Here is a 24,913-nt window from a genome sequence, read left to right as displayed (position 1 = left end):
AGCCTCCCGAGTAGCTGGGATTACAGGCACGCGCCACCATGCCCAGCTAATTTTTTGTATTTTTAGTAGAGACGGGGTTTCACCGTGTTGACCAGGATGGTCTTGATCTTTTGACCTCGTGATCCACCCGCCTCGGCCTCCCAAAGTGCTGGGATTACAGGCTTGGGCCACTGCGCCCGGCCTCGTGGCATTTTCATTGAAAATCTAACAGGAGTGAGATGTAGGAGCCCCCACACGGTCATTTTTTTCCCCCTTCCTGAACCAGAGGCCAGACTCCCAGCAGTGTGTATTGGGAGGAGTGTTAGCGCTCTGGAGGAGTCCGACCTGGACGCGGATCTCAGCTTTACTGCTTCTTGCAGAAGCACTTAGGCCGGCTACTCAGCAGCTCTGAGCCTGGGCGTCCTCATCTCAAGAGATGTGGCCGGAAATACAATCAAAGAGGCATCCATGGGCTTACCACACAGATGGCCCGATGTGTGTGAAGTCTTTGTGGTCAATTAACTGCCTGGTGTCAGGGTTGTTGGAGATTGGGGATGGGATAGAAGGACATGGGACAGGTGCACTTGGCAGGCTGAAAGCACTATGAGTTGAAGTCAAGGGGACAGGTCTGGACCCAGTGGCTCATGCCTGAATTCCTGGCACTTTGGGAGGCCCAGGCGGGAGGATTGCTTGAGGCCAGAAGTTTTAGACCAACTCGGTCAATATAACAAGACCTCGTCTCTACAAAAGATAAAAAAAAATTAAGCCTAGGCAACATAGCAAGACTCCGTCTCTGCTAAAAATAAAAAAAATTAGCCAGGCTTGGTGGTGTACACATGTGGTCCCAGCTACTCGGGAGGCCGAGGCTGGAGGATCACTTGAGCCTAGGTGTTTGAGGCTGCAGTCAGCTATGATTGCACCACTGCACTCCAGCCTGAGTGACTGAATGAGACCCCATCTCTTTACAAAAAAAGTGGGTGAGGCCAGATGTATACCTGTTTGTGCTCTAAGCAGCCAGGAGCTGCTGTGGCTGGTGCATGGTCTGAGCACATGTGGGCTGTTGCCCTGATGGGTATAAGGCAGACCCTCCACTCCACCAGCCCACCCAGCGGGGCCATCAGCTGGGAAGATGGAGGCCATTGAGTTCTAGCTGTGTGGGCCTTGGTTTCCTCACCTGCAAAATAGCCCTGGTGATACCAAGGGTCCCTTCCCGCTCTGCAGTTCCTCATTCCAGGTCGCTCCCTAACTGATGTGCCATAATGTGGCATGTACTTTTCTAGGGACCGTGTTGTAGATGCACTTGGGGACTGTTCCGTGTGATTGACCTTCATTCTACTTTGTCTCCTGGCATCTCCCTTTGGGCCAGCCCTCACCCAGGGCCTGCATACCAGTCCCTTTCTCATGTCTCCCCCAGAGGATTTGGGAACAGCTTGTCTTACACAAGGACGAAGGAAAGGGTCAGGGATCGAGCAGAAGAGATGCTCTTGGTGTGTGGCTGCTCAGGGAGGTGGAAAGAGCATTGAGAAGTGAGCTGGGTCCCACTGAGCTTCTTAAGAGTTTGGACTCTGGCATTGTCTCCCAGAAGAAGGGCCGGGGCTGGAGGGAGGGGACCCACCTGCCCCCCTCATCGCAGTGCTTTCTCTCTTGCAGGTGTGGGCAAGAGCAGTTTACTGTTGCGTTTTGCAGACAACACTTTCTCAGGTGAGTCCTCCCCTGCAGTCCTGCTGGGGGGTCGTTTTTGTTTGTTTGTTGACATCCCCTCCCTGGCACCGGAACACACTTGCCTCTACCTAACGTTGGGAACTGTCTCATTCTGGTTGCCAGAGGAGGGAAGAAGATGGAGTGGGCCTTAGGACCTGGTGGAGCTTCTGTCAGAAGCCTCTGTGGTCTAAATGTACCTGCTCACAAAAACCCTTTGGCTAGCCCATCATTTTCCCACCCAGGGTCCAAACAGGAAGGTTACCGTAACAGCGTCTAAGGGTGTCATCTAGGCGCAGTCCCTGCTCCTGCCCCCTGTGCTGCCCTGGCAGCCTCTGGTCAGAGTGTGTCTTTCCAGCTTCTTTCTGCGCTCCACATGCAGGCTGTTGGGTTCATTTGAGTGTGGGGGCGCTTTCTGTGCTTAGGCGCACCACATAGCGCACTGACAGTGCTCTTACTTTGTGCCTGGCTTCGGGTTGTGTCTGTTTTCAGTGATGCTTAGCTCCTTGGGCTTTAGTTGATATTTACTCTTTTTTTTTTTTTTGAGATGGAGTCTTGCCCTGTCTCCCAGACGAGTGCAGTGGCGCAATTTTGGCTCACTGCAATCTCACCTCCTGGGTTCAAGCAATTCTCCTATCTCAAAAGGAGCTGGGGCTACAGGTGCCCACCACCACACCCCGCTGCTTTTTGTATTGTTAATACAGATGGGCTTTCAATATATTTGTCAGGCTGGTCTCAAAATCCTGACCTCAGGTGATCCACCCACCTCGGCCTCCCAAAGTGCTGGGATTAAAGGTGTGAGTCATAGAGCCCGGCTGATATTTATTCTTGTGTGTGTGTTTCTGTAGAAGTGGGGTTACCGGTTGCGGGGTGTATGCACCAAGAATTTTCAAAGGTACTGCCAACCTGTTTTTCAAAGATGCTGGAGTAATTTAATTCACACTCCCACTGAAGGGTGGAAAGTGCCCCTTGTCAACCGTGATCAATGCTGGATCTTAGTAGCTGTCTTCATTCTTGTTGAGCTGATAGGCAGAAGGGGCTAACTTGTTTACCTTTGTTTTTCCCTAATCACTGGTAAGATTAAGTACATTTTTTTTTTTCTTTTTTTTTTTTTTTTGAGGGGGAATCTCCCTCTGTTGCCACGCTGGAGTGCAGTAGCGTGATCTTGGCTCACTGCAACCTCTGATTCTCTGGTTCAAGCATTTCTCCTGCTTCAGCCTCCTGAGTAGCTGGGATTACAGGCATGCACCACCATGTCCAGCTAATTTTTGTATTTTTAGTAGAGACAGGTTTTCACCATGCTGGCCACGATGGTCCCAATCTTCTGACCTTGTGATCCGCCCGCCTCAGCCCCTCAAAGTGCTAGGATTACAGGCGTGAGCCACTGTGCCCAGCTGAACACATTTTTGTTTGTTAAATACATCAGGTTCATTACAGATGCTTCGGGTGGGGTTGGCGTCTCTGATTGATTGTCTTGTGGAATATTCCCTCTGACATGACTGAGCTGCTTTTAGAAAGTGATTCCAGGCCGGGCGCGGTGGCTCAAGCCTGTAATCCCAGCACTTTGGGAGGCCGAGGCGGGTGGATCATGAGGTCAAGAGATCGAGACCATCCTGGTCAACACGGTGAAACCCCGTCTCTACTAAAACTACAAAACATTAGCTGGGCATGGTGGCGCGTGCCTGTAATCCCAGCTACTCAGGAGGCTGAGGCAGGAGAATTGCCTGAACCCAGGAGGCGGAGGTTGCGGTGAGCCGAGATCGCGCCATTGCACTCCAGCCTGGGTAACAAGAGCGAAACTCCGTCTCAAAAAAAAAAAAAAAAAGAAAGTGATTCCATGGCTGATGTTTCTCTTGGTGGAAAAGTGGATTTTGCTCCCCCCTCTTCTTTCCTTGACACTGGCCCTGCATCCTCACTAGTGGTGTGGTGTTGGAAAGCAGTGGCTTCTCTGTGTGACCTTGAGCCAGTGACTAAACCTCAGTTCATCTGTAAAGTAGAAATCATAATGGTCCTTCCCCCATGGGGTTGTTATAGGATGACCTGAGATAATACAGGTTACAGTGCCTGGGACTAAGTAATTGCTCAATAAATGCCAGCTATTTGTTGTAGCTGGCTGTTACCTTCTGTTCAAGAATTATAACTGATTAACAGCCTCTAATTATGCTGAAAAATGTTCCTCTTCCTCCTTAATGCCCCTCTTCCTCCCCATCTAATCAGCATTTGATGCTTGGAGGGCTCGTTTTTGCAATCTCTTCCCACTTTCTGTTTCTACTACCAGTATCTCAGTTTGCTGTTGGTTCTACCTGGAAGCATTATGGCAACCCTCACCCACCCTGAACTGCTAATGCGTGTGTCCAGCACGGTCTTTTCTCTGTTTAAACACAGTGGCCCCTGCTGGGCGCAGTGGCTCACGCCTCTAATCCCGTCACTTTGGGAGGCCAAGGTGGGTGGATCATGAGGTCAGGAGATCAAGACCATCCTGGCTAACACTGTGAAACCCCACCTCTACTACAAATACAAAAAATTTAGCCAGGTGTGGTGGCACGCACCTGTGGTCTCAGCTACTTAGGAGGCTGAGGTAGGAGAATCATCGCTTGGACCTGGGAGGCGGAGGTCATGGTGAGTGGAGATTATGCCGCTGCACTCCAGCCTGGGCAACAAAGTGAGACTTTGTCTCAAAAAAAACCCCAAAAAAACAGTGGCCTCTCTCACCCGAGCAGAGTTTGCAGCAAGCTTTTCACTGGGACACTGTTGACCCTTTGGGCCCTGCGATTTTTGTTGTGGGGCTGTCCTGCGTGTTGAAGGGTGTTGAGTGGCATCCCTGGCCTCCACCCACTGATTGCTGGCAACGCTTCCCCTCCCCCTGCTGTGACACCCAAAAATGTCTCCAGACATTGTTGAGTGTCCTTTGGAGGGAGAGAGTCATCCCAGCTGAGAACCACTGGCTCCATGGTCTGTTTCCAGCTTAGCTTTCCGGCTTCATCCTACCACCTGGTCATTCTTTTGTTCTTTGGCTTGCTTGTTTGTTAACCCCCAGCTGTTTCTGGAGAGCCTAACTGTGCGAGGCGCTGGGCCGCACTCCTTGTTGTTTCAAAGTTCTGGTTGTGGGTTTGCCTCGGCTATTTGCCTTTGAGTGGGACATCTTTTCCCTACCTAATGTCAACCTTTGAAGTCTTACCTGTTCTTTCAAGCTAAGCCCAGAAATGACATCCTCCCTGAAGCCTGCCTTGTTCTCCACCCCACCTTGGAATTTGACCTTTCCTATGCCCTTGCCACATTTCACATAATTGTGTCTGTGCGTGGTATCTCCTGTACTGTTACACCGTAAGCCCCAAATGTAGTGAGAAGTTGTGCTTTTGCTAGTGTTAGGCTTTGGAAGGCTGGACTGGACAATTATTCCAGCTAGAAATTGTCCTCAAATCCATCTTTCAGGCTGGGCGTGGTGGCTTGCGCTTGTAATCCCAGCACTTTGAGAGGCCTAGGTGGGTGGATCATGAGGTCAGAAGTTCGAGACCAGCTTGGCCAAGATGGTGAAACCCCCATCTCTACTGAAAATGCAAAAATTAGCCAGGTGCGGTTTGCAGCAACCTGTAATTCCAGCTACTCGGGAGGCTGAGGCAGGAGAATCACTTGAACTCGGGGGCGGGGCAGAGGTTGTAGTGAGCTGAGATCGTGCCATTGCACTCCACCCTGGGTGACAGAGTGAGACTCTGTCTCAAAAAAAAAAAAGGCTGGGCGAGGTGGCTCACACCTGTAATCCTAGCACTTTGGGAGGCGGAGGCCGGCGGATCACGAGGTCAGGAGAGTAAAGACCAGCCTGGCCGTCTCTACTCAAAAAAAAAAAAAAAAAAAAAAAAAAAAAAATTTAGCTGGGTATAGTGGCACGTGCCTGTAGTCCCAGCTACTTGGAAGGCTGAGGCAGGAGAATCACTTGAAACCAGAAGGTGGAGGTTGTGGTAAGCCAAGATCATGCCACGACACTACTGGGCAAGAGAGCTAGACTCCACCTCAAAAAAAAAAATTATCCAGGTGTGGCAGCATGTGCCTGTAGTCCTAGCTACTCAGGAGGCTGAGGTGGGAGGATTGTCAGAGCCTGAGGAGGGTCAAGGATGCAGTCCCACTTCACTCCAGCTCCAGCCTGGGTGACAGAATGAGACGTGTTGTCTCGAAAAAAAATCAATTTTTCTCACAGATGCTGCGAGAGAGCTATTTAAAATGCATCTCGCACCCCGATGAAAACCCTTTGGTGCCTCCTCATCACACACGAGAGAAAGTCCACATTCTTGGAAGTGGCACTCAGGTCCAAGATCTGGCCTCGCCACGTTCTGCCTGCCTTGGGCCTAGGGCTTGACCTCAACGTAATCCCACCCGTGGCTGTTTTTGCTGCTGTCTCCCCTGCCTGGAGCGGTGGTTTTCAGACTGCAGCTCATGACCTATTTGTGTGTTTGGAAGTGAATTTTGAGGGCCATAAAAAATTTTTAAATTGAATAGGAAAGAAAAACCCAGAGTGTGCCCGCCATAGGTCTACCATTCTGAGACACAGCTGGCATGTCCCCACCTAGCCACTCTAAAAAATCCTGTCCCGCTCCCATCCCGCTTTATTTCCTGCATGTCACTTTCACTCTCAGAAATTGTCCCCTTTGTTTCCTGGCATCCTGCCTCCCCCCTTCACTTTACTTGTGGGTGGAGGGGCCTCGTGTTCCTTGTTCAGGGCTGTGTCCCTGGGTCCTAGAATGTGCCAGGCACATGTAATGAGCTGGGGGTGCGGGAGCCTGGGGGTGTGTCATGTGCAGTGTGGGGCTGGGGGCCTGCAGGGAGACCTGTGCTGGGCCTTGTTAACTGCCGTGTGTGTGCAGGCAGCTACATCACCACGATCGGAGTGGATTTCAAGATCCGGACTGTGGAGATCAACGGGGAGAAAGTGAAGCTGCAGATCTGGGACACGGCGGGGCAGGAGCGCTTCCGCACCATCACCTCCACGTGAGTCTACGCCCACTCCCACTCAACCGGCACCGGCACCACTGACCTGTGGACACGGTTGAGCAACCGGTGCCTGGTCATGGTGGAAATGTCACCAGTGGGTCCCTGAGGCTGTCAGGAAGTGAGCTTGTTGTCGGCTGTAGTGGGTGGTGTTTGGCTGCAGCCTTCCTCGTCCTGAAGGTGTGAGGGAATGGGGGATGACTGCCGGTGGGGGCGGTGGGTGGTGCTGAGCACCGTGGTGGAGTCTGGCCAGATAGTGGCCATGGGCTGTCCCCTTGGAGAGTCAGCCGACCCTCCGGCCTGCCACACCGTCACCTTACAGAGGGAGCAGCGTAGTGTTTGCCTTGCTAGGGGGTTGTGACGTGCCCTGCCCGCCCAGGACTTAGTCACTGGCAATTCCTCTTGGTAGGTGTCAGTTGTGGAAGCTAGAGTTGGCCTGGGCAGGCCCCATCACCCGCCTTGGAGGTGGCGCTGTCTAGAGGGGACACTGGTGTGTGTCATTAGGCCCTTCCCTACCCTTAAAGCTGTTTCCTGGGAAATCCGGCTGCCCACGGGTTGCCACCTTTGTGGCTGAGCTGCAGGCCAGAGGGAAACGGCAGCGCAGATGGGAGTGTCCTTTGGAGCAGCTCCCACTGGCTTGTTAGTGGAGCAGGTTTTAGGAAGGAGCAGGGTCTTAAGGGGATTTGGAGCTGTTGGACTGTGTGTCCTGAGGCAACTTGCCTAGGCTTTCTGTGCTTGTTTCCCTGAGGGCCTGCTCTGGGGCTGGCTTCCATGTGGAGGGGGCCAGGTACTCTGTTGAGGGCGTCAACATGAGTGGCTGGGTTGTGCTGTCTAGCAGCTCCGTGTGCCTGGAGCTGCTGTGATCCCATTTTACAGAGAGCACCTTGGAGGGGTCCCTCCCAGTGCTCGAGCCTGCGCTCCACACAGTGGCCTGTGCAGAGTTGGGGGCAGCTGTCTGGCTTCACGGGCACCTCCTCGGCTCTCTCGAGCAGCACCTCTAGAAGTGGCCTCAGGAAGGCAAATGAGGAAGTCCCGGCCAGCGGCCCCCTTCCTCCCTGCAGTGTGAAAGCCGGGTGCACGCCATGCTGGCAGCCCACCCCTGGCCCCTTGGCATTTCCCGAGGTGGGAAGTGTGGGGTGCAGTGCCCTCATGGGTGGCTGGGAGTGTGGGGGAGAGTAGGGCTGCTGGAGGAGGGACAGGCGCACTGGGCGGGCAGCTCGTGGGGCTGGAGCCAAGGCGGAAAGCTTGTCACTGGGTTCACCCTGCACTGAGCACACAGCACACGTGTGCTGCAGCCCGTGGTGCCCACATCCCTGGGAGCTCACAGTCCCAGGGTCTCTGGGTGCAGCCTGTGTGGTGATGGTTGATGAGCCTGTGAGCGGGGGCTCTGTGGCCTGCATGTCTCAGCAGCTGCTATTGAGAACCTGTGGAGGACGCTGGGCAGGGCTGGCATCAGTGCTTTGGGCAGCCTGGGGCTGCAGGCCCAGGCAAGACAAGCCTTTATGCTGGGGTCAGCTGGTCTGGGCGCTGACCTTGCTCTGGGTTGGGCCTGTCGCTAGGATTTCACCTGCTTTATTTCGGTTAATCCTGGTGGAGAGGCCTGTGACTATCTCCATTTTATGGACAGGAAAACAAGCCCAGGGAGGATCAAGCCTCCTAACTTGGGGGGCAGGGGTGAGGGGTACTCAGGGTTGGCGTTGAGGCTGCCGAGGCCCTCCTCCGCTGGGCAGATGGTACTCTGCTTTCCCGCCCCATCCTGTGCTTTAAAACCAGGCAGAGGTTTGGGGCAGTGGAGGTTGGGAGGCCCATGGCTATGAGGAATGAATCCCCGGGCAGGGCGGTGGGGCCTGGGGGGTCCGAGGCTCTTTCACCAGGAGGAGCCATAGCCCCTCCCTGCCACCATGAAGTCACCTGCTTTCCGGGCTGGGCAGGGCGGGAAGAGGGTAAACTGGTTCCTCCATTCCGTGGGGAGCTGGGAAGAGTTACTCGGCTTCCTGGGAGCAGCATGGGATTTTCCCAGGGGGCTTGGGAAGGGGTGGCCTGTGGGCAGTGGCTGGACTCCTGCTGCCATCCTGCCTGTCTGGGGAAGCGGAGTGGTAGCTCTGTCTTAGGAGTCCTGCTCTGGCTCCCACGAGGCAGGAGGCCCTGCAGGGCTCACTGGAAGTCTCGATGCCCTGTGATGGTCACTGGCAAAGAAGGAAGGAGTTTTGGGGAAGTCAGTTTTCGGAGTTTTTGGGAATGGGGCAGTCAGGATACAGTAGTGTGACTTTCTGATGCAGGACATTAAAAGAGAAACTGAAACTGTGTCCCATTAGCCTGGCGGGAAAGAGCCCGGTGGTCACCCCCTCTTGGGTTCTTGCTCTCAGAAGCTGAGGTTTGCTGGCGCTGAGAGGTGTGGGTGGAGTGGAGGTGAGGGGAGAAGGGACAAGGAAGGCTGGGCCTGGGAGTCAGATCCCTCGCTGGTCACATGGCCATCCTGAGGTCTCCTGGATCAGGTGGCTGCAGAGATTAGTAAGGTAATGGATACCAAGCCCCCGGCTCTGAGCCTGGCCTAGAGCAGAGTCCTGGTGAGTGAAAGCGATTCCTGGTGGCCATGGGAAGCCTCAGTGCTCCGGACCTTCCTAGCCAGAGCTCTGAGCCCCTGACTTCATCCGCAGACGAACTCTCTGCTCTCAGATAAAGCCCCTTTTCTGGGCCTCAGATGAGGCGGAGGCGCCCAGGGAGCCGCTGGGGCTCTGCGCCAGGGCCATGGCTGTAGGTGTTTCTTGGTATCTCTGATCATCTTCAGCAAAGGAGAGTCTGCAGAGCCATCCACTCCTTGCGCTTCCTCTGCTCTTCCTCTGCTCTTCCTGCGGCTCTAGCGCTCCCTCACTCTGGAAGGCATCCGCCACGCCGTTCCGTGTGCCGAGCCGGCTGTTCTCCACAGCTGCTGCCAAGGCCAGACTGGCTCTTGGGCCCAGTGCCAAGACAACTTGATTGTCACAGCTCCCCCAAAGCCAAGGAGCGATGTCGTCCTGGAAGCAAAGCTGTGGGCAGAATGAAGCCCTGGGAGGAAATCCCAGCAGCGGTGTTGAGGGTGGAGCCAGAATGGGGCAGGGGCAGGGGCAGGTTGGGCTTTGCCCCAGGGCTGGGCAGGGTGGAGGTACTTAGGGCTGGAGCAGCTGGCAGCCAGAAGGCTGGGAGGAAGCAGCCTGTCCACTCGTGGTTTGTGTGGTGTCCTGAGGAGCCTCGGGGAGGAGGTCCCTGCGGCTTTGGGGAGAGCAGGAGAGAGGTGACTCTGGCTGATTGCACAGTTCAGGGCAGGGTTGCTCTCTGGCCTCCAGCTCTGCGACAGAGGGAAGCAGAGGCTATGGTCCTGTCTTCCTCTGGGGATTGATGTCTTTCTGTACCATTCGGATGAATGGGGAGATGGGGTCTGGAGAGGAGAGTTTGATGTCCCCTTCCAGCTCTCCTGGCTGGCCCTGGGGTCTGCATGTGTGGGTGGTGGCTTTGCTGGCCCCTCTCCCCAGCCATCCCCAGATGCTTGTGTGGTGTCCAAGCTTTTCCTGCCACTTGCACAGATGAGCCAAGAGCAGCAGGAAGGGAGATGCCTACCTGCCCCAGGGGAGGGGACACAGACTTTGCCAGGGCTTCATGATGGTGTGGCTTCTTGGAAACGCGTTTCTCTAAAACGGGTTTGAGGAGAAAATATTTTTTTTGAATGTTCAAAGACAGTGATAACATGATGTCAAATACAAAAACTGCCTGAAATCCCAAAATAAAGCAAGAACTTCAAAGATGTTTCAAGCCAGCAGCAGACTCTGAACAGCATGGTGTGACTCCTCAGACCTCCTCTGCCACCAAGGGGCTGGCTATCCCACCCTACTGGCGCCTGGGGGCAGGCAGGGGGAGCCAGTGCTGCTGCTGCAGCCTCTCCTGCCCTCTGGGCATGGCTCGGGTCTCTGCTGAGCAGGGCGAGAGCCCAGGCTCCAGGGCCACCCTCCCCTTTCCTGGGTCACTGTCCTGATGTGGGCAGGCGGGTCCTGGCAAGGGGGTGGCTCCTGCTGGGGCTGAAGTGCTGCCGCACACTCTGGCCCTACAGGTATTATCGGGGGACCCACGGGGTCATTGTAGTTTACGACGTCACCAGTGCCGAGTCCTTTGTCAACGTCAAGCGGTGGCTTCACGAAATCAACCAGAACTGTGATGATGTGTGCCGAATATTAGGTGAGGCTGTGCCCAGGGGCTAGGGGTGGGGGTCGGGTCAGGGGAGGGAGACAGCCAGCTGTGCCCTTTAGGGCTGCGCTGACTCTGCCTTGCTTTGAAGTGGGCAATAAGAATGATGACCCTGAGCGGAAGGTGGTGGAGACAGAAGATGCCTACAAATTTGCCGGGCAGATGGGGATCCAGTTGTTCGAGACCAGCGCCAAGGAGAATGTCAACGTGGAAGAGGTGAGTCCCTGGGTCACTGGCTCCACCGCACCCCCGTGGCCCTTTTCTTCTCACTGTTGGCCTGCTCGAGGCATCTAAATGGCCAATAGAAAATGTCCTAGTAGGCCGGGTGCGGTGGCTCACACCTGTAATCCTAGCACTTTGGGAGGCCAAGGTGGGTGGATCACCTGAGGTCAGGAGTTCAAGACCAGCCTGGCCATCTTGGTGAAACCCCATCTTAAAAAAAAAAAAAGAAAATGTCCTAGTACGTGCCATTTACTGAGTGCCTACTATGTGCCAGGCCCTTTAATGATCTTAGTTCATAGCTCAGCAGTCCTCTAAGGTGGGTACAATTATTCGCACATTTCAAATAGGAAAACTGAGGCTCTAAGTGTTGAAGTAACTTAAGGACCACCACCCAGCTAGTAAGAAGCTGAGTAAAGGCCGGGCGCGGTGGCTCAAGCCTGTAATCCCAGCACTGTGGGAGGCCGAGGTGGGTGGATCACGAGGTCAAGAGATCGAGACCATCCTGGTCAACATGGTGAAACCCCGTCTCTACTAAAAATACAAAAAATTAGCTGGGCATGGTGGCGTGTGCTTGTAATCCCAGCGACTCAGGAGGCTGGGGCAGGAGAATTGCCTGAACCCGGGAGGCGGAGGTTGCGGTGAGCCGAGATCGCGCCATTGCACTCCAGCCTGGGTAACAAGAGTGAAACTCCGTCTCAAAAAAAAAAAAAAAAAGAAGCTGAGTAAACCTCTGTCCCATACCAAAGCCAAGCAGTTTCTGTACTAGTCCTCTGCCTCACTGGCCGCCTTGTGGGGTGTGGAGCTCAGAGGCCTATGGGAAGCTGAGGATCCCCACTGCTTCGGGGCACATGGGCCATACAGTGGCAGGGAGCAAAGCTTCTCTGAAGGTCAGGCTGGTGTTCTGACACTGGCCTGTCCACCTGGGCCTGTGGGTGGGGCTGGTATGACACTGGGCAGTGACTTCGCCTCTCTGGGCCCCACATGCCGTGAGGTGGTGTGGAGTGGGCAGACCCTGGGTCACCTCTGTCCATGAACAGGGCCGGGGCACTTTCATCTGTCATGTCACCAGATTCCAGCTGAAGGAAAGGGGTTTGTCTCTATAAAAAAAGGACTGGAGGCTGGGCTTGCTGGCTCACGCCTGTAATCCCAACACTCTGGGAGGCCGAAGCAGGCAAATCACCTGAGGTTGGGAGTTTGAGACCAGCCTGACCAACATGGAGAAACCCTGTCTCTACTAAAAATACAAAAAATTAGCCGGGTATGGTGGTACATGCCTGTAATCCCAACTACTCAGGAGGCTGAGGCAGGAGAATTGCTTAAACCTGGGAGTTGGAGGTTGTGGTGAGCCGAGATTGCACCATTGCACTTCAGCTTGGGCAACAAGAGCGAAACTCCATCTCAAAAAAAAAAAAAAAAAAGGACTGGAAAACCCCTGTGAACCCCTGTGAGATTGACTTCCCCAAGTCCACACAGCTCATGGGGGGCCTTTGATGATGTTCCTTTTTTCAGACTTATTTGTTGAGTTAGGGTCTAACTCTGTCATCCAGGCTGGAGTACAGTGGTGTGTTCATGGCCCACTGTAGCCTCGTTCTCTTGGGCTCAAGTGATCCTCCCACCTCAGCCTCCCAAGTAGCTGGGACTACAGGTGTGCACCACCACGCCTAGCTGATTTTTGTATTTTTTGTAGAGACAAGGTTTTAGCAATGTGTTTCCTTTTTGACCTTTAAATAAAATAATTCACCACCTCCTTCTAGAATAGGCTTTGAAGACATACATACCAAACACTCACAGGTAGGAAGTGCGGCCAGCAGGGACCTCCTGGCCAGGTCTGAGGCCGGCCCTTCCTCTTTCCTCTCCACAGATGTTCAACTGCATCACGGAGCTGGTCCTCCGAGCAAAGAAAGACAACCTGGCGAAACAGCAGCAGCAACAACAGAACGATGTGGTGAAGCTTACGAAGAACAGTAAACGAAAGAAACGATGCTGCTAATGCCGCCCGGTCCACTGCAGAGACTGCACTGCGGTCCCTCCCCCAGCCCGAGGTCCACGGGGGTTCCTCGGGGGACAGTCTCAGTTTCGTGCCGTTATTTAAAGAATTCTCTCCATGTTTTTGTATCGGGAGGCGCCATCGGCACTTCCTCCCCCTTCCCCCTCGAGTGCCAAGAAGGTGTTGGACCAGCCTGCCCTTCCCTACTGGTGCCCCCTCCTCCCCGGCCAAGGCGCCTGGACCTGGCAAGGACGCTGCCAGCCGAGCGGACTGATTCACAGAGTCTGTACATAGTGTATATTGCTCTACCCGGCCGCACACCGCGTCCTGCTCTGGCTTTTGCCTCCTTGATGCCAGCCTGCTGCAACGGACCCTCCCTGCGCCCCTCCCCAGCCCATCTTACTACAAGCAGCGTCCTGAGGAGACAGCGTCACATTCTAGCTGCATCTTTGGCCAGCCTGTGCCAGTGGAGTGGGCTCCGTGTTGCTCATTCTCTCCGACAGGCTGTCAGCTTCTGTCCCTGGCACGCAGGGTCTTGCCCCCTCTCCGGGGCCTGTGCCAGCTCCCTTCCCTCCCTGTTCTGCGCCCAGCCATTCTGGGAGCTGGGGAACCCGGCCTCGAAGCCCTGCGGTTCCAGAAGTGGTCAGTCTTGCCCCTTGGCCAACAGATTTCTTGTCCTGCCTTCTAGATGCTTCTGAGCTCCAAACCCAGGGGAGCCATGGCTTCTCATTTCTATCAAGAGGTTTACGTTCCATCAGAAAGGTTGGGGTAGGTTCGTGCAGAGATGGGGCTGGCATGGGGGCTGCAGGAGCAGTATTTTAACAGATCAAGAGAATGAAGCCAGATCAGTGAATTTCCTCACAATTATTTTCTTTCCCTGAGGTTTGATTGGCAGAGCAGCAAAAGTTGGGGCAAACCCACTTTGTGTCCACTGTTTTTAGGAAAAAAATAAAACGAATGGCTTCCTGCCATTGTGGGGCTGGGCTCTCATGCCTGGGGCCTCTGGGCTGGGACCATGGACAGCCCCCAGTCATTGTCCTAATCTTTGTCAGGACAAAGGTAGCAAGATGGGAAGGAATGGCTGGGAGCGGTCAGTTTTGACCCCTAGTCCCCTGGAGAAAAACCAGGGTCATCTGCACTTGATGACTGCTTCCCTAGCCCCCAGCCCGAACACCTCATTACCCTTTCCCCTACAGGGATCAAGTAACCTGGGAAGAACTGATTCCAGGATGTGTTTCCTTAGATTTCCTTTCCTAGGTGATTTCCAGGCAGAGCCGTGATTGGACAATCACATCACAGATCACACTGCAGTTTCCATGTTGGCACTGTGGATGGGTTTTTAATCAATAAAAACTGGGGGTTTCTTCTCACCCGTCTCTCCACTTGCCCAAACTGCCAAAAGCTGGTGGTGCTGGGACAGGCCTTCACTTTGGAGCCACAGGATGGGGTGGGGGAGCTCTGTGGGCCTGGGAAGGAGGGTACAATGGAGGGGCTGCAGGGCTGACCAGCAGGCAGCCTCATCTGGTCTGGGGGCGGCAGAAGTGGGGTCTCCGTCCTTGTGACTGTTCTGGTTCGCCATGGGCCCTGTGAGGATGTGTGGTGCTTGGGGGCTCCTGTGCTGGTGGGTGGGGGGCATGCTTGCCTCCGAGTGATCAGGCGAGGCCAGCAGGGGTGTGCTTGCAAATTCAAGCAATAAGTTGGGGGGGGGTTGGTCCTGGGAGCTTCCAGCCCAGGCTGGGAGCCCCCATGGCTTCTGGCAGCTGGACGTCCAGCCCCAGGTAGTGGGGTGATTTTGGTCATGGCAGTGTGCCTGTCCCACTGTTACATGCATGAATGGGGGATACGGGGTGGGGGTGGGGGATCAGGGCTGGACTGACGTCCTAGTGGACCTGATGTGAAATTCCTGTCAAACACCACCACTTTTAAATGGTTTGCTAGGATTATTTCTGTATTGAAAGTTTCTAATTATGCTTTTTAAAAAAATACTAAAAATAAAGGTTCAAGCTGCCAAATTTTCTTCCAGGGTCTGTCTGCTCTCCCTCCAGAGATGTGCTCTGAGTGGGCCTGGCTTCTTTCCACCCAGAGTGTCCAGCTCTTCCCTGTTCTTGGTCTAGGTCTTGCACAGGAGCCTGTCGAGGCCTGGGACACTTCCAGAAGCCAGATCCGCTTTCTCCATGAACAGGTGGTCCAAAGTTGAGTTCCCCCTAGTTGGATGCATTGGCTGGGAGCACATGTGGTAAGATACCAGGGGAAGCTCCGTGTTTACTCTCCGCATGCCTGGAAAGATGCAGTGGAAGCCTTTGCCTGGAGTGGCTCTTTCTGGCTTGAAGTTTCTGCCAAGCTTTAGGGCCCTGCTGGCCTGGGAAACAGCGCTGGCAGGGGACAGTGCCAGGCGAGAGGGGCAGGGCAGGATCCCCCCTTCCTGGCCACATCCCTTGGTTAACTACCGGCATCTGCAGTGACCCAGGTGCAGGGGAACCCACAAGTGCTACCTCTTCAGCAGCAGCCAGTGGTGAGTCTGACATACCGTCTACATTTGGACCAACCCCCGCTCCCCAGCAAATAGACGGAGGCAGGAAGCTCTGTAGAAATTCATTTTATTCTTATTCAGACTATTTTCAAAAGAAGCAGTGGTGTGCTGTTTTTCTAAAAATATGCCTTTATAGATTTTTATATATGTATATTATAAAATCCATACATGTATTTACATGATTGCTACATACAAAATTACAGCACTGTGGTATGTACACATCTACAGGTACATTCTTTCCGCGCATCCCTGCTGTGCTTTCCCCGTGTGAGGGAGGGAGACTGAATCGTTGTGAGCAGCTGGGGGCTGGCTGGGCCGCGGAGCCTCTGAGTAGGGGCCTGGGTGGAGGATGTGGGGCAGCTGCTGAGGCAGGAGCAGCAGCCAGCAGGAAGCATCTAGGGGCTCCTGGCAGCTTCCCCTTTCCCTCCACCCCGTGGTGCCCATGCTGCCCTCAAGGTGGGGTGGCTGACCACAGAACCCTCTGGTGCCATTCTGTGGCCTGGACTTGCTTGGCTGGGCCAAGAAGCCGTGTATGTGAGTGGTGGAGAAGGGAGATGGGAGGAGACCCCGTCCAGCCCCAGCCCTGAGCAGGGGAAAGGGCTGGATGGCTAAAGCCTGCAGATGACTGGCGAGAACACTCTGCCTGGCCCGGCCCTGCTAAGGGGCAGCGACTGGAGGCTGGGAGGGACAGTAGTGGTGGCCGGGGGACAGGGTCTTCTTCCTCCTGGGGGCTCAGGGGGTGGCCTCAGCTGAGCTTGGGTAAGCCCTGGCTCTTGGGCCCTGCGGCCAGAGGCTTGGCCTCCTGCCAGCAGAGGTGCATGCACGAGGGGGAGGGGCTGCCATCTCCCCTTTGACCCTGGGCTAGGGAAGGAATGGAGGCTTAGGCATGGCCTGCTGCCCCGCAAGACGAGGCCCCCGGGGCTAAGGCCTCCTGAGGCATGCAGAGAAGGGCCTCCATTCCTTCTGTTCCCCACTGGCTAAAATCAAGGAGGCAGCAGTGCCTGGGGGTGAGCTGCAATCTGTTGGGCTAAGCTGAGAACCCAACACCAAGAGGCCCCTCTGGTAGGTGGCCTAACCCTGCTCCGGCACGGGATCCTGAAGAAGCCCAGGTGTGGGCTCGGCCAGGCCGTGGGCCAAGGGCAGCCTTCAGTGGCCAAGGAAGACCCCCACCTTTAGGTTTCCATCCCCACTGACGAAAGGGAGAAGGCCCTCCTGGACCCACAGGGCCCTAGCGTGAGGGACAGGGCAGCTGCTTAGCTGCACGCTGCAGGAGGCCCTCGCCTGCACTGCTTTTCCAGCTGCCTCCAGTCCACCCATCTTTGGTGGCCTGACTCCTCCTAACTTAAATTTTCCTGAAGAATGAGAAGAGTCGTTTGCCTTCGGCGGTGCTGGGCTCGTCCCCCCGCCCGGCGCTATGGCCCCTGCAGAGGGAAGCAGCCGGCTGGCTCCGTTCCTTCAGGTGAGTGTCCATCAGCTGCCGGTCAATGACCCTGTGCATGTCATCCTGCAGAGGGGAGGGGAGAGTGGCCAGGGCTGAGCAGCTGCTCTGACCTGGCCCTAGGGGTGGACAGGGAGGTGGCAACGTCAGACAGATGAGAGATGAGGATGAGATGAGTGAGCGGCTGCAGCCGGGACTGCCCTGACCATGAAAGCGGTGAGCATGGGTATGACACCAGGCACACGCAGGAGCTGTACGGCACCTCCAGCCTCCACAGGCTTGTGCTGGGCTCTCCTCGACAGTATGACACCTGCTGGACCACCATGGTCCTCGGCTGACTGCTCGGGTGGTCCGCCCCTGCAGTCCCTACACTGGCACTCCGCCTCCTCTGACTAGGCCTTGCAGCTCTGCCTCCTGGGTCCTGTGGGCCTGGCTGTGCCTCCGGTTTGGTTTGCCACCTCCAGCCCCTGAAGGCCCTAGGGCCACCTCGGTTTACCAGCTCCCAGCCCAATGGCCTGGACTTGGGGGCTCCTGTTGTCCACAAAATGCCTTCCTCCCCATGGCCCGCCCCACCATGTTTTACAGAATAGCAGCCTCTCCCGTAGAGGAGCCTGTGGACAGGGCAGCTCCACCCCCTTCCCATTCTAGTGGCTAGATTCTGACTCTGACAAAAGCGTTCTGCCACTAACAAAGTTTGAAAACTACTGGTTTAGAAATATGAGCAGCCTGTGTAATTAGCATCATCAGTAAATGTAACACGTATCTGCTCGATTGCTTCATGACTTGAACCTGGCAGGCTCTGTGGCATCTTGGTAAAAAGACCCTGAGCTTTTCTGGCCAAACCCTAGAATGAGTCAGTCTACAGTGTCTGAGCACAGGACAGGTGAGGCCTGCATTCAGGGCAGGCTCCCTGTGGCCGGGGTAGATAACCTCTCTGGTACTGAACAGCCACTTGCGAGATGAGGGCATGAAGTTGGGCTGGCCAGCCCCCTCCACCTGAGCAGCTTGTCCATCTCCTCCTCCCTCTCACCCGTGGGTGTCGTTCTAATATCTCTGCAGGTTTCGGCATGAAACAAAGGGGCCTCCCCGAGTTATCGTGGGGTAGCAGTGAGTGTGGACTCCTCACACTCTCTGGCTCAGGGCCTGCTCTCCAGCCTCCCCATCCTCTCAGCCCTGTCCTTCAGACTCAGCTCCTTCCTGGTCTTTTCCTTGCCCTCGTCTTCCTCCCTTCTCTTCCATCCCCTTTTCTGCTTGCCCCTCAGAGCTGACATCATGCCAGGTATTTGCCAACACATGGTCTCTACTTGTAAGGTTCCAGTGTATGATCTTTGGCACAGTGCCCTGCACTTAGGACGTGCTCAGTAAAATCTAAGCTAAAACTAATTTAGGAATGCTAAAGGGCCCTTCAAAAACCGACCTTTCAAAGCTGCCAGTGTTTTTCTGGCACACTGTAAACTGCATTTTTTAACTTTAAGCAGTCAGTTCTGTCCAGCTCACCCCTTTAGAGTTTCCCAGACACATGCTGCTTACAATTCCATGCCTGCTGGTCCCTCAGTGGACAGAACAGCCATTTATGAGAAAATGGCACCAGCCATCAGCGCTGGGCCACGTGCTGCCGAGGAGCTCACCGGATGCGACTGTGATGGAGGAGGGAGCTAGTACTGGAGGACATGTCACAGTGCACAGAGATGACGCCAGGCTCCAGCACACAGAACACAGTGGGCCATGAGGGGAGGCGGCGGGACGGCAGGGCGAGGGTGGATGGGATTCAGGGCTCAGGCTCACCTCAAAGGCAGGAGGGGTGTACAACTAAAGCTGTTGATACGGGAACTGAGAAAGGCCACTAGATCAGAAACCAAAGGAGCCAGATAGTAAAAAGCCCTGAGGAAGCAAACTGTAGCCGGGAGAGAAGAGAGAGAACGGCGGTCAGCCAGGGCGCGGCCAGCTGGCTGCCATGCAGAGCCGAGGAGCCAGGGACTGGCACCCTGTGGTGGGGCCAGTGCTCTAGCTGCCAGCCCCAAGGGGCCCTGGGAGGAACGGTCACCAACAACCTGCCCTCCTCAGGGGGCTTACCTTGTAAAGCCACAGATGGCTTTTTCATCTGTCTGGATGAGAATTCTTGGGGAGAAATATTAAATGTTTATACTCATATCCTAAAACTGTGCCACCTCAACCTCAGCAACAAAACCAAGCCAGCCACAGCCCCGGCCCATGCTGGATCCCAAAAACAGTGGGCTTAGAGAGGGACCCACTGATTTATCTTCCCCAGGGCCTGCGCTAGCACAGTGCTCTTTGGAAAAAGGAGGCTGGCCCTTGAAAAGGGGAAGGGCGGCAGCTGCCGGCTGCGGGAGGGCCGCTGAGCCACATCCAGCTGTGAATTTTCATGCAATCACATGGAGCTTCCTGGGCCCTCCATGTTAACCAGTTGTTCCTTTTCAGCTTAAATCCCAGACAACCAGCTGCTGGCGGGCCCCGTTCCAAGTCTGGAGATCACTACATCTCCAAACAGCAACAGCCTGGGGACTGTCACCCAAGCATCCTTACGCATTCTTCCCCAGAACTAGGGAAACAAGAGCTCTTGATCTTGCCAGGTGGAGACTGGGATGTGCTGTTCACCCAGTCACATGGGGCCCTCCAGTAGCAAACTCTCCTTACACTCTGCCTAGGTTCAGAGATTCCTCCTGGAATCTTCTCTTGCCCTCGATCTCAGGGCTCTGGTTTACCTGCCAAGCCTCCAGCTGCTGCGAGAGGTTCAGTTTCTGCTGAATGGCATCCAGCAGCTGGCTGTTCAGAGACATCATGTCCATCCTGCACTTGGCGAGTTCCAGCTCCACAGCGTTCTTCCTGAGAACAGACAAGCCAGGGTGAGCATGGACACCTGTGCCAGAGGCATCTGGATCTTTACTTGGGGCACCTGGAGTCCACAGGCTGAGGAATCAGGCTCTGACCCCTGACTCACAACAAACAGCAGCCACAACAATAACTGTGATGTTGCCCGTAGAGGGTTCATTTGCAACATGTTTTCACATATATTCTCTCAGTTTTCATAACCAACCTGTTGGTGAAAGGAATATTTGTCGTCTCCACCTCAGAAAGTTGAAAAAGGACAGTACTAAAATGAGGACTGGAACCCAGAGGGAATCAAAGGCCTCACACAACATAAAGGAGTTACTCATCCTTCCCCAAAGAGGCCTTATCCCTACTGGAAGGCAGGAACCTTGTCCTGCTGGTATAGAAGGGATTCCTTGTAGTTAGCAACCCCCTTTAGGGGGACTGTCCTGAAGATACAGAGGTGTGCAAAGGTAGCCACACAGTGGCGATCATCACAGTCTAATCAGAATAGTCAACAATCAGGAAACTGGTCATAAATGCTAAGATGGAACACAGTCATCAGTAAAAACCATAAAGTGTGTCCAGGCCCAGTGGCTGGCTGCTGTGATCCCAGCACTTTGGGGGGCTGAAGTGGGAGATCACCTGAGGTCAGGAGTTCGAGACCAGCCTAGCCAACATGGTGAAACCCTCTCAATGAAAAATACAAAAATTAGCCAGGTGTGGTGGCAGGCACCTGTAATCCCAGCTACTCGGGAGGGTGAGGCAGGAGAATCGCTTGAACCTGGGAGGCAGAAGTTATAGTGAGCCAAGATCGAGCCGCTGCACTCCAGCCTGGGCAACAGAGCAAGACTCTGTTTCAAAAAAAATCAAAACAACAATAAAACCCCACGAAAAACCATGAGGTAGAATATTTGACAGTTCATAACATTTTGCTGAGTGGAAAAAAACACCAGACAACAAGGTCTAGTATAACACTAGTTTGTAAAACAAAAACTGCCTGTGTATTCAAGGATATGCACAAAAATACCTAGTTGGTTATCTCTGGGTGATGATTACTGATGGGGGGAAATATTAACGTTTATACCCTTATCCTAAAATTGTGCCACCTCAACCTTATCCTCCGACATACTTTTGCATTTTCTATTTTCACATTTTGTGTGTATTTCATATATTACTTTCTTCACCTTTCCCAACATTCCTAAATCATGGCTGTTCAATGCAAAAGAAAACTAATTTTTTCTTAGGGCAGGCGAACGGGAATAAAGGTTGAAGGACCTCTGCAGGGGCAGCCCTGGTTGCCCAACTGCAGAAACATGTATTATTTACCCCTTGCCTTCATTAATTGCTCCCTCAAGCACTGGAAACAACAAAGCTAACAAAAGCATGCTCCTTGTACAGAGCCAGTGATGAAAGTGCAGGGCCCAAGAGCAGCCAGATGATCCGCCTGCAGAGGCCACCTAGCTCAAGCGTCGCCAACACCGACTGCACTAACCTATGTCCCACCAGCCTCCCCTAGAGAAACCGCTCCAGACAGCTTCGCCATCACGTCAGCTCCGCCCACTGCGGCTGCGACATGACCCCAGCCCATCCAATGGGTGTTGAGGGCTCAGACGCCGAAGGCTGCCTCCGTCATAGCAGCTGCTATTGGCTGGCAATAAACGGCGGAAATCCTCACGCGGCATCAGTTGCCATGGACACCCACCCTGTGGTCCAGCAGCGTCAGAACCCGTGGTGCCCCACAGCAGCCGCAGCCTCCTGAGCTTCCGGCGTCTCCCGGCAGGTGGCGCCGGGAGCAGTGGGCGCTCCGGGAATGTGCTGACTAACGTCGCTGCCGAGAAGCCGAGGGGCCCAGGGCCACAGCAGCGGCGCAGCGCCAGGCATGGTGGGGTTCCTATCCTTCCCAAAAAGGTCTTGAGGCAGGGCCTGCGTGGACAAACTTCAACCCTGGCCACGCGCTGGAGCCCTGGGACATTTGCTCACTAAAGAATTTTAGTGCTCGTCATTCATAGAATACCCCAGACCGGGATCAACACATTAATCACATTTTAAAAATAGGAATATTTCCCAGGGCTCGAGTAATTCCTTTTCAAAAATGAAACCACTAGTAACTGACTCGTTTTTGTAAGGCAGATTACTAGCCCAAGATTTTGTTTTTAGTGAAGGCCTTTCACCTGCAAGGAGATAAAACTGCTACTTAATTTTCCTGAAACTCATTCATTGTATAGGTGAAGGTGCACCTTAAGGTTTCTGCAGTCCAGTGATGAGAAGGAAGTTATTTTTTCTTAGGTTTTCTCACCGCTGACTACACATTAAAATAAACAGGGAAAGAAGTGGTCCCCAAAAAGCCCCACACGGTGATTTCGATTGTACTGTTTTGGTATCTGAGAGCTCCCCAAATGACTCTAATGTGTAGCCAGGATGGAGAATCAGAGAGAGCGTATATGGAGGCATCTGGTAAAACTAAGGTTCTGTACAAAATGATCAGCCTCTTTTCCTTGTCTGAGAGAAGGTAACCAACCCATGTGTATGTCTATCTTCATTCTGCTTTTTTTTTTTGAGACAGTATCTTGCTTTGTCACCCAGGCTGGAGTGCAGTGGCATGATCACAGCTCACCACAGCCTCAACCTGTTGGGCTCAAGTGATCCTCCCACCTCAGCCTCTTGAGCATCTGGGACTTCAAGAGTGTGCCACCACACTCAGCTAATTTATTTTTATCTTTGATAGAGACAAGTTCTTATTTATTTATTTATTTAATGTTAAGATGGGGTTTCACCATGATGGCCAGGCTGGTCTTGAACTCCTGACCTCAGGTGATCCACCCACCTCAGCCTCCCAAAGTGCTAGGTTTACAGGCGTGAGCCACCACGCCCGGCCAGAGACAAGTTCTTACTATGTTGCCCAGGCTGGTCTTGAACTCCTGAGTTCAAGCAATCCTTCCATCTTGGCTTCCCAAAGTGCTAGGATTACAGGCACCTTGCCTGGCCTCCTCCTGCTTTTTATTTCTAATGGGCTTCCACAATTAGCATCTTAATTTTACCATTTTGTTCCATCACACAATTTCACTATTACTCATAAAGGTATGCTGCCACCTCTAACACACTCTCACTTTTTTTTTTTTTTTTTTTGGAGACAGGGCCTCATTCTGTCATCTAAGCTGGAGTGCACTGGTGTGATCTTGGCTCACTGCAACCTCTGCCTCCTGAATTTGTGGTCCTCCCACCTGGCTTTTTTTTTTTTTTTTTTTTTTTTGGTAGAGACAGGGTTTCACCATGTTGGCCAGGTTGGTCTTGAACTCCTGACCTCAAGTGATCCACCTGCCTCAGCCTCCCAAAGTGCTGAGTTTGCAGGCCTGGGCCACCATGCCCCAGCCTTATCACACTGTTACTTAAGTATCCATTAACTAAATATAGCAGAAATCCAAGCAGCAAAGATACATAGTTATGTGGGCTTCACCAAGAATAATTTCTAAAATAAACCAGCAACTGACAGACACCATAACATGCGTTCTGACCAGATAGAAAAGAGGACCCAAAGGTAAAACAGAAATGGAGATAATGAAAGTAATGAAAGAGAATAGAAGGGAAGGCAAAAGTGTGTGTGGAAGTGAGAAGGTTAGAGTATGAGGAATTTTTTTTCTTTTTTTTTTTTTTTGAGACACAGTCCCGCTCTGTTGCCCAGGCTGGAGTATAGTCGCGTGATCTCAGCTCACCTCCACCTCCCAGGTTCAAGCGATTCTCTTGCCTCAACCTCCGGAGTAGCTGGGACTAAAGGCATGCGCCACCACACCCGGCTAATTTTGTATTTTTAGTAGAGACAGGGTTTTGCCATGTTGGCCAGGCTGGTCTCAAACTCCTGACCTCAGATAATCCGCCCACTTCGGCCTCCCAAAGTGCTGGGATTACAGGCATGAGCTGCCACACCGGCAGACATCCATCATTCTGTAGACGGATCCATGTCCCTGCTGCCATTGGAATCAGTGTGTAATACCACTACCAGCATCATCCATTGCTGTGTGGCTGCCTCGCCAGCCCTGCCATGGGTCTACGTGTAAACGTGTGTGGCCCTCAGAACAGCTTCATCCTCATGCTGCTTTTCTGGCTCTGTGACTGTTCTCTTCCTCACCATCAGTTTTCCCAGAAGTCCTGTTTCTACCTTCACTTCTTGACTCTCAACCCAAGAGTTAATAGAAACTGTTGTGTCAAAAATCACCAATGTGGCCAGACACGGTGGCTCACACCTATAATCCCAACACTGGGAGGCCGAGGCGGGTGGGTCATTTGAGGTCAGGAGTTTGAGACCAGCCTGGCCAACATGGTGAAACCCCACCTCTACTAAAACTACAAAAGTTAGCAGATGTGGTGGTGGGCGCCTATAATCCCAACTACTCGGGAGGCTGAGGCAGGAGAATCTCTTGAACCCAGGAGGCAGAGGTTGCAGTGAGCCAAGATCATGCCACTGCACTCCAGCCTGGACAACAAAGCAAGACTCCGTCTTTGAAAAAAAAAAAAAAAATCAGCGACCTATCTTTATTAAACCTCAGTGTGTGTCATAGTTGACTTCTCTGTGTCTTTGTGCCCTGAAGCCATCTTCCTTCAGCTTCACTTTAGCATCAGTGAATGACCCCTGGTCTTCTCTCTGTTCATCAGCCCTCCCTCCTGGGCTTCCTCACCACCCTTCTTTTTTTGGTCTCCTCCTTCCTTTCTTTTTCTTCTTGTCTCAGCACACTGAGTTAGTGCTCAACAAGTGTGTATTCAGTGACTGGGCGCGGTGGCTCACACCTGTCATCCCAGCACTCTGGGAGGCCGAGGCAGGTGGATCACTTGAGGTCAGGAGTTTGAGACCAGCGTGGCCAGCATGGTGAAACCCTGTCTACTAAAAATATAAAAATTAGCCGGGCGTGGTGGTGGGTGCCTTTAGTCCCAGCTACTCGGGAGGCTGAGGCAGGAGAATCACTTGAACCCTGGAGACAGGTTGCAGTGAGCTGAGATCGCGCCACTGCTCTCCAGCCTGAGTGAGACTCTGTCTCAACAA

At 53.6% G+C, this 24,913-nt stretch overlaps 2 protein-coding genes across 9 annotated transcripts in view; one reads left to right on the top strand and one right to left on the bottom strand.

Moving 5' to 3' along the window:
- RAB35 (RAB35, member RAS oncogene family) overlaps positions 1 to 15,097 on the top strand; it is a 21,274-nt gene extending 6,177 nt beyond the window's left edge. The window contains exons 2-6 of one of the 2 annotated variants that reach the window (XM_017510229.2): positions 1,630 to 1,680; positions 6,534 to 6,657; positions 10,739 to 10,863; positions 10,964 to 11,088; positions 12,956 to 15,097. In XM_017510229.2, coding sequence (XP_017365718.1) covers positions 1,630 to 1,680; positions 6,534 to 6,657; positions 10,739 to 10,863; positions 10,964 to 11,088; positions 12,956 to 13,084 — 554 coding nt within the window. In that variant the 3' untranslated portion in view covers positions 13,085 to 15,097. The remainder of the gene's footprint in view (positions 1 to 1,629; positions 1,681 to 6,533; positions 6,658 to 10,738; positions 10,864 to 10,963; positions 11,089 to 12,955) is intronic. The other variant, XM_017510230.2, reaches the window with a different exon arrangement.
- A 1,651-nt stretch (positions 15,098 to 16,748) lies between these two features.
- BICDL1 (BICD family like cargo adaptor 1) overlaps positions 16,749 to 24,913 on the bottom strand; it is a 107,514-nt gene continuing 99,349 nt past the window's right edge. For 5 of the 7 annotated variants that reach the window (XM_017510221.2, XM_017510220.2, XM_017510222.2 and 2 more), the window contains 2 exons: positions 19,773 to 19,893; positions 16,749 to 17,115 (listed from right to left, as the gene is read on the bottom strand). In XM_017510221.2, coding sequence (XP_017365710.1) covers positions 16,954 to 17,115; positions 19,773 to 19,893 — 283 coding nt within the window. In that variant the 3' untranslated portion in view covers positions 16,749 to 16,953. Of the gene's footprint in view, positions 17,116 to 18,834; positions 18,944 to 19,772; positions 19,894 to 24,913 lie in introns of all 7 variants that reach the window. The other 2 variants (XR_001819569.2, XR_005197133.1) reach the window with 1 other exon arrangement.

This window comes from Cebus imitator, unplaced genomic scaffold, assembly GCF_001604975.1.
Source record: "Cebus imitator isolate Cc_AM_T3 unplaced genomic scaffold, Cebus_imitator-1.0 Scaffold434, whole genome shotgun sequence".
Taxonomy (NCBI): Eukaryota; Metazoa; Chordata; class Mammalia; order Primates; family Cebidae; genus Cebus; species Cebus imitator.
Note: the sequence above shows the minus strand (reverse complement) of the source record. Positions and strands in the feature narration are given on the sequence as shown.